General features: G+C 43.2%; 1 protein-coding gene across 1 annotated transcript in view; it reads left to right on the forward strand.

Moving 5' to 3' along the window:
* camk1a (calcium/calmodulin-dependent protein kinase Ia) overlaps positions 1 to 8,087 on the forward strand; it is an 18,055-nt gene extending 9,968 nt beyond the window's left edge. Inside the window, exons 3-12 of the mRNA XM_035632759.2 lie at positions 566 to 697; positions 1,725 to 1,799; positions 2,118 to 2,256; positions 2,359 to 2,485; positions 2,736 to 2,811; positions 2,903 to 3,015; positions 3,115 to 3,193; positions 3,621 to 3,708; positions 3,835 to 4,021; positions 5,473 to 8,087. Of these exons, the coding sequence (XP_035488652.1) occupies positions 566 to 697; positions 1,725 to 1,799; positions 2,118 to 2,256; positions 2,359 to 2,485; positions 2,736 to 2,811; positions 2,903 to 3,015; positions 3,115 to 3,193; positions 3,621 to 3,708; positions 3,835 to 4,021; positions 5,473 to 5,576 (1,120 nt within the window). The 3' untranslated portion in view covers positions 5,577 to 8,087. The remainder of the gene's footprint in view (positions 1 to 565; positions 698 to 1,724; positions 1,800 to 2,117; positions 2,257 to 2,358; positions 2,486 to 2,735; positions 2,812 to 2,902; positions 3,016 to 3,114; positions 3,194 to 3,620; positions 3,709 to 3,834; positions 4,022 to 5,472) is intronic.
* Positions 8,088 to 8,920: the final 833 nt, after the last annotated feature.

Here is an 8,920-nt window from a genome sequence, read left to right on the forward strand (position 1 = left end):
GCATGACAGCGCTGCTTCACATACGTGATCCCAGTGGTTGGTGAACAATGTTAGTGCGTTCGGGCCTACTCCCGAGCTTCCTCCCACGCCCCTGTGGGGAGACTGTGTAAATACACACCATCCTCGCTCTCATCATCACCAGACCGTAATCCATAATGCAGCCCGGTCTCCCTCGGACACACGCCACACCACATTTTACTGCATCTATTATTGAATGGATTAAAAATAGTATTTTTTTTAAGCAAATGTTTTTCCTATAAATATCTCTCTGTGTGACGGTTGCTTCACCTCTCGAGCCTTATCTCAGTTCCCAAAACCTCTCAGTAATGTCACCATATTGAATTATTCATCTAAACACCACTCACTCACACACACACATGGATCATTTTAAGATCTGAACTCAACCACAGATGAATTTGCAATGTCAAAACATAAAGAGGGATTTCTCATTATGACCTTCTCATGTGTGATCTTATGCATTTCAACTCCCACTCCCACACATTTCACAATCTTTCTCTAAAGTGTGTGTGTGTGTGTGTGTGTGTTTCCACTTCCTCTATTTCAGTGGAGCTTTCTCTGAGGTGGTCCTAGCAGAGGAGAAGAGGACCCAGAGGCTGGTGGCCATCAAGTGCATCCCCAAGAAGGCACTGGAAGGCAAAGAGAACAACATTGAAAATGAGATCGCAGTACTACACAGGTGATGCCACTGCGAGGTTCCTCACAATGACCCCGCTGTCGCTTGATGTCCGACAGCAGGATCACTGCAGCCCTTCACAACGATGCACGCACAGATGCAGAATTTATATATATGCAAGGGGTCAATTGAATGGGTGACTAAATGCATGGTGTCAGTAGAAACAGTGGGATTGTGCACCGGAAATGTCAGGAGTAAGGAAGATAGACCTATTTTTAGTGTCCCTGTTGCCAAGGCAACAGCACACAGAGGCGGAGATGGTGTGGAATTCCCTGCAGCAGTTTGTTGAAGAAAGAGAAAGAGACACAGAGGGTGGAGTAGTGGAGGGGGGTTAGGGTAGGGTATGATGGAAGGTGAAATATACGGAAGAATGGAGTTTGGCCAAACACTTAAAGTCACCATTTAAACAGATAATAGAGTCCAGAGCAAGAGACATGAAGGGAGTTGGAAAATACTGTAGTTATGGGGAAAAACAGATGAGAGGCTTTTTTCTCTCTCATTCTCATAAAAGTCGCATTACCTTCTCTCAGCTGCCACTGTGCTGAAGTGATGGTGAGTTCATACTGTTCGCTCTCAGCTCAGCTCGTGAGCCAGGAGAGGACGCTCGACCGTCCGTTGGCTGGTTCACAGCAATAAATGATCCAAGTCGTGTTTTTTTTTTCGTGTGCGAGAATAGTCACTCTATCAAGCCCCAGCTATATTATCTAAAGCCGCTCTTTGTTCAGAGTTCTAGCTGCCGACCACGATCACCATCATTCTCGACAAGACGCAGTTATCCATCTGAAGCTTTGTCATTTCGCATTTTCAGGGAAGAGGGTAAACTCATTGGTTTGATCCCCATTCACCAAAGGGCTTTGCAAAAAAGAAAGGGGAAAAAAAGAAAGAAAAGACAGAGCAGACCCTCTAAATCTGAATTATGCAACGAGAATGCCATCTGGTGACCATTTGACAGTAAGCATTAGAGAAATATGGCACATCTTATAATGTCATGCATTTGGATTGATGATTTCCGTCCACTTATCTTCCTCAGAATCAAACACCCCAACATTGTCACGCTGGAGGACATCTTTGAAAGTACATCTCATCTCTATCTTGTCATGCAACTGTGAGTTCTTCACATTTTTTGCATGCATTTTATGTGTCTTTACTGTAAATCAGAGTTGAAACGTTGGATTTGATTTGTCAGTTTGTCAATAGACAGAAAATGAATCATTTTATCAAGCAAAAATTCATTTTTTCTTATGTCCTCATTTGATCTTGTTCTTTATTTCAATCATTCTAGAACACGATCATAGGTCGACCTGTCTGTAGAATAAGAAAAATTGATTTTATTTTCAAATAACAAGATGTTAATCAAAAACAAATCACTAAAGGTGTGGGACTGTTCACCTTCTCTTTTCCTGCCATGGTTTTCACCTGCCAGGGTATCTGGAGGCGAGCTGTTCGACAGGATCGTGGAGAAAGGTTTCTACACGGAGAGAGATGCCAGCCAGCTCATCCACCAGATCTTAGATGCAGTCAAATATCTCCACGACATGGGGATCGTCCACAGAGACTTGAAGGTATCAGGAAGGACAGAAATGTGGCAGCTGGATCGGGCTCAGAGTTGGGGTTTTTTATTTTTTAAAACCTCCTCTTTTGTCGTCCCTCTTGTGTTTTTGCAGCCAGAGAACTTGCTGTATTACAGTATGGACGAAGACTCCAAGATTATGATCAGCGACTTTGGACTGTCAAAGATCGAGGGAGCGGGCAGTGTGATGTCCACAGCCTGCGGCACTCCTGGATATGTGGGTAGGGCATTTATTTCTCCGGCCAGCCCGGCTGTCCTCACCGGCCCTCTTTTATTCACTGCGTTGTGAGAGGCTCTTTCATCCCCGACTGAGTCAATTGCTAGTGTTTCGGGAGTGCTCTCCGCCAGTTTAACGTGACCCTACGAGATCTCATGGTATCGCTGACAGGTCAAGATTACTTGAATTCACTCTCAGCGCCCCTCGTATTTTTTTCCGCTCTGTGAACGCGTTTGCGCTTGCGTGTTTCACAGCTCCGGAGGTGCTCGCTCAGAAGCCGTACAGCAAAGCAGTGGACTGCTGGTCCATAGGCGTTATTTCTTATATCCTGTGAGTCCGAACGCATCCTTTCCAACCTGTGAAATATGAAGAGTGATGTTTTTCGAGATTTTCTGAAAATGTTCCTACATGGCTCCCTCAGATTATGTGGATATCCCCCGTTTTATGATGAAAACGATGCCAAGTTGTTTGAGCAGATCCTGAAAGCAGAGTATGAATTTGACTCTCCGTACTGGGATGACATCTCAGATTCAGGTACTGTCAGTTGTTGAAAATATCTTTAATAAAGATCCAGCAAAAAAAAACTAACAAGTCAGAGTGGACTATTACAACGTGGGTTTTTTCTGTTGACAGCCAAAGATTTCATCTGTCACCTGATGGAGAAAGAGCCCATGAAGAGATATACATGTGAGCAGGCTCTGCAGCATCCATGGTAAGAAAGCGGTGCTGAAATTGTTTGTCAGTTCGTTGATCAAAAGAAAACAAATTTCAATCAAAATCTTATTAACCACAGGAAATATTGATAAAAGCTCAACCGTTTTAATACATGATGGATATTAATTATAATCAATAACATGAATCCATAGGTTGCAGAAAGAGTCAACAGTAGGCCTGCAAACAATTATTTACATTATCATATAATCTGTCTGCACAAACACATTTTCTTTTATCCGACCAACAGTGCAACAAGTTTCTGATCATACACACATATATGACAATGAAAAGTATCTCACTTTTACATTTCAGTTTTATGCTTGAAGAATGATTGGAGCAATTCACTTATTTACAATATAGTTGATGATCAATGATTAATGCATACAGTAATACTGTAAATTCTCTAATATTCGGTGACTTTACAGGATCTGTGGAGACACAGCTCTGGACAAGAATATCCATGAATCCGTCAGCGCTCAAATCAAGAAGAACTTTGCCAAGAGTAAATGGAAGGTCAGTGCCGCGGCTGAGTCACAGCTCAGCCTGCTGAAAGAGCAGGTTGTGTGCTGAAGTTCTGTTTGTTATACTCTCTCATTAGCTGTTAGACAAAGATTCCCTCCCGTCTCTCTGTCCATGTAGCAAGCGTTCAATGCCACAGCGGTGGTGCGCCACATGCGGAGGTTGCAGCTGGGCACGAGCCTTGAGGGACCCAGTCAGATAACTCCCACCAGTCCCTGCCATGGACATCTGCTCCCAGAGGAAGAGGAGGGAGAGGAGGAGGAGGAGGAGGAGGAGGAGGATTTGGGGAATGGGGAGGAGGAGAGCTGTAAGTTGTCAGTTCACTCGCTTTGAATTCATTTCAGACCTGTCGGTTCAAGTAACTAGCAAGGAACGCCCTGCACCAGTATGTAGGTAAAGATTTAAAGGTGACATATTATGCAAAAACCACCTTTTCAGTGTTTGTGCACACAAATGTGTGTATCTGTGGAGCCTGCCGGCCCACAAACTGTGAAAAAAGACCACCCTGTTGTTTTTGGTGAGCTGACTAAACCCTACAGCCTGGCTCTGAACAACTGCTTCGGGTTCCTCTCCCACAGTGATGTCACAGTTGGACTCTTTTGGGGTAACCCCCGTCTGCAATCTCACACTCCACTTTTCTGGTGTTTCGTTTTAGACAGAGGGTGAGAAGAGGAGCTGCAGGAATGGGCAGTATGAGAACACTGAGGCCTTTTCTGAAAATTTCAGCATGTAAACCTCTTCAAGTGGTAACCCACATTAAAAGTATGAACCTGAATATGAGCATAATGTGTCACCTTTAATGAAATTAATGCACACTGAGGATGGATGGACAGATGGATGAATAGATGAATAGATGAATAGATGAATAGATGGATGGATGCGCTCCTGTCATATCGGAGTCACCATAACTACCGGTTTCGTAGTTACGTAGGGATCAAAATTCATAGCTACGTCATACATACAACTGGGAAACTGTCTGAAAGTTCTTATTCTTATCCAATAGAGGGACGAGGGGAAGATGAAGCAGGGAGGTGAGTGGATGAAGGGATGAGATGGGAGGGTGAGTCGCGAAAAACAGGGACAAGGATGAGGTAACCAGGTGTAAGATGGCTTGATAGTAGAGCAGAGTTGTGGCCCTGCTCATGAACCAAAGTCAATTTGTTAATATAAAGTAAAATTCATGTTTCATTCTCATAATTGTGGCTGTAAGTTAACATTTGGTCATGCCAAATTTAAACTAGCAAAATCCGTTGTCGAGAACTGGGAAGCATCCATCGCCATCAGCAAAACTTGAACAATCAGGGCAAACAGTGCAAGCCTCCAAAATCGGAGATATTGAAAATATGAAATTTTTTTCCTACTTTCCGGTTCTTGAGTAAATGGTAAATGAAGTGGATTTATACAGCGATTCTCCAGCTGTATCGACCACTGCGCTTTACAGCACAGTTGACATTCACCCATTCACACACACAATCATACAACGCCTCTGTATCTAGAGCTTTGTCTTTCTGTCACGCATCTCTTTCACGTGCTACCGGCACAGCTGTCGGGGGGAATTTGGGTTTTTCAGAGTCTTGAGGCTCCCACTATACGCCCCAGTAAATGTTGTTTTGTCAGAGTCAAATTTCCTGTATCTCTACAAAGGAGCCGGTGTGTGCAAAGTTATTACGACCCACGGGTAAAAAATAGTAGTTGAGAAATACCAGATTCAAGCTTTAAACTTCCCATACACCCTGTTTTTATGCTCTTGACATGCAGTGTCCCACTATGAGGATGGCCGCCGTGGAAGCAATGAGGGTAGCGCAGATCGGGACAGTCTGAGGAGCTGCACCTACTGCTGCAGGCCGGCCAGCCGCGTCTGAGCACAACCGCCCATTGCCCTGATGACACTGTAGCCCCGGAGCGCCCAGAGCCTGCCCGCCCAGTCTGGCCAGGAATGCAGAGTAGTTATCAGGAAGGTGTCCACCCGGAGCACATCCGCAGCGAGCAGGTCACGATAACGGTGTGCAGAAACATACCGTTTAAGTCTTTGTCCAAAACCTCGTCCTCACTCAAGATACACAAGATGTAACACTGTTGTAGAAAAGAATGCAAGGCTGCTGCTGCTGCAAAAAGAGAGAGAGATTTTTTTTTTTTTTTTTAAAGGGGCCTGTCTACATGATTATCCTGAAATAAACCCCCATAGCAGCCTCACACGGAGTCGTCCTTTGTGCAGCCGCAGCAGACAGTGGTCACTCGGCAACTCGTGCATCACAACGAGTCGTCCCGGTTGTTACCTCCAGGAAGCATCGAAACCTCTGGAGTCTCAATCAGAGATGAGGCAGTGGCCCAAAGGCAGTCTCCTGCATTCTTTTTTTTTTGTCCTGCCATTATCCGTCACGTCTACCTCTAGTCACAACCACTGTGTCTGCATCCATCTTGGCCCGCACTCGCCGCACCACTGGCAGCTTTCTCCCCAAAAATCTGGCCACACAGGGCACAAAGAAGAGGGGAGCTCTGCTGGAGGCTTCTCCCGCATGTCTTAATAATCGTTGCCCATTAATGTGACTCAGTCCAGCCTGTCGCCAAGTAGCTGTTTAGTGAAACCCAATTCAACCTGCCCATTAGTTCTGTTTGAATCTTTCTCCCCCCCCCCCCCCCTCATATTGTCATTATTAAACGTTTCAGCAGATACCTGGTAAGTGGGCGTTGCTTCTTGAGGTTATCGGACTCTATATTCTGGCTCAGACTGGGTTTGTGAAGAGCGGTTCTGACGTGGGAGTGTCTGCATGCTTCTCTTTCGGGGAAAACGTCCAAATGTATGAATATCAAAAGGAGACTTTTTTTTGTTTCGTTTCATGGCTGTTCTGTTCTCAAACTGAGATCCCCGTTCGCTTGGAAAAAAACACAAGAATCTCACCTTCCTCCCTGGACAAGGAGGGTTGTTATAAGATGCAAGATCCACTATGCGTGGGGAAAAAAAAAAAAGAAGACCATGTTCACGTCACACTCATTCTGTGTCCAACGATCTGCCAGCTGTCGGTCTCTGGGTCTGGGTCTGGCCCCGGCCCGTCTCACGCTGAGTCCGGGGGGATCTCAGTCTGGGAGCTCCGCCTGCTCTGTGCTGTGCACCTCTAGTGGAAGACGTCTTGGTCTACTGTTTGCATGACCTGGTTAAATATGTTTACATGAATGATGATCAATTAGTATAAACACACATGATTATTATGATTCTTATTATTATTATCGTTGTATTGAAAAAATAAATAATGATGTAATACTGTAATATTGAGCTATATAATGTGAAGTGAGTAACACCAGAAGTAATGTTGTTGACAAAGTACAACACAGCACAGTGGACTTATCATTTGCATCGACTGTGATGGTCAAGACTCTACCTGAGTGACATGTCTCCTGTACTATGTTAATTTATAACTCTTCTTATTTTGGGGGGAGTTTTGCCACTGCTGATGTAGAATCTCTCAAAACTATGTATTCTTGCCTGATACCCAGACACAAGTATAACCCCCTCCCTACATATCCTAATTTAAAACACGTGCCAGCCATAGAATAAAGATGAAACAAGATGGTGGAAACATCACCCGTCTGCAAAGCTCCACATTTGTCCTCCTTAGTAAAAGGACTACAGCACCAAAGCCATACGGGGAAGAGGGACTGTTTTAACCGTAGAATAGATGAGTTGTCCTCTTTTGAATACATGACTCAGATGAAGGGTTCAAAGAGATTCAACGTGGAGAAGGAGGACGAGACAACCGGCTGTGACAACCAGCTAAAGGTTCTTCAATCCCGATAACAATCGCACCATGGCGTTATAGATCAAAAGGAATGTCGTCGTGACGACATCGTGCCGCATTATTAGTTAGCTGTAGAGGAAAAAGTTCATGACATTTTGTTGCCCACATTCAAACCGACGCCCCCCCCCCCCCCAAAAAAAAATCTGTCATTGCTACTTACAGGTCCATAGTACAGTAAAAGAGGGCAATCACTCTGGATTTACATGACTGTAATTGTGGAAAATATGCAAACTGTGTGTGAAGGGCTTCATGTAACCTGTTAGGTAGCCAATATCGATGAATTTGATTTGTTTGGTAATGACCTTGTGTTGAATTCCACTTGGCTGATTTTTAAAGCTTGTTTTACCCAACGAAAACACATCTAAATGCATAAAGAAACACATGTATATTATATATATATATATATATATATATATATAAATCTAAGTATATATTGTATATCCTTTTTTGTAAAAGCTGTTTTGAGCTACAAATGTATGGATGCAATGCATCATGGGTTATTGAACAGGAAAAATACAATGATTTGTACCCACAGAGATACGATTGCAGGAAATGAAATAAACCTTCCTTGTCTATGCATTGTGTGTTCTGTCGTTACACAGCATCTGTGTGTTCGGATGTGGATTGCACATAAAAACTGTGATTTGTGGAGGATTACAGATGGAATCGATTCAAACATATAAATCGCGCCGATTACAAACGACCTCCAACATGCAATTAATATAAAAAAAATGTTGACCCATCACTTTTTAACGTCTTTATTACTTCACTTGTTTAGCTGTTTCCTGTATTGTCATGCTGAGTGAGCAAAATGCTAAATCAATGATTTTAAAAACATAATGGACACAATAAACACATCTATTTATCTAATATAAACTCATTTTAAAATACAGGTGTTGTTTCATATGAATCATTTACTTACTTGTCATCCATACACATGTTGACTTATTTAAGCAGTATTACAAAACAACATGTGATTTCCGTTGAGTTGGTTTTTTTTCACCTTTGATCAAATAATCACTGGGAATATTTGCTGATTGGATCTACATCTATTCTACGTCAAAGATCGTTCCTGTACTGTACGTCACTTACTCCCACTACTCCACTGTGCCGACGGTCAACAGAAAACGTGCAGTCGTGATATATAAATGTCAAACTTCTGTTTTATCCTGCCTCTCTCTTTGCCTCGCAGGAAAGTCTGGCTGCTCTCATTGTCGCCCTCTCTCCTCAAGAGGAGAAATCAAAAAAATAGAGGACGTTGAGCTTTTACACAGTCAACAAGCCACAATGTTCACAGACAACTTCAGAGTACAAATTTGAGATAGTCTCTGACACTTAAAATAAAACATGTAATTCTTTAAACTCACCTTTTAATTCAACCACAATGGTTACATGATCATTTATATATAAAT

This window comes from Scophthalmus maximus, chromosome 6 (assembly GCF_022379125.1).
Source record: "Scophthalmus maximus strain ysfricsl-2021 chromosome 6, ASM2237912v1, whole genome shotgun sequence".
Classification (NCBI taxonomy): domain Eukaryota; kingdom Metazoa; phylum Chordata; class Actinopteri; order Pleuronectiformes; family Scophthalmidae; genus Scophthalmus; species Scophthalmus maximus.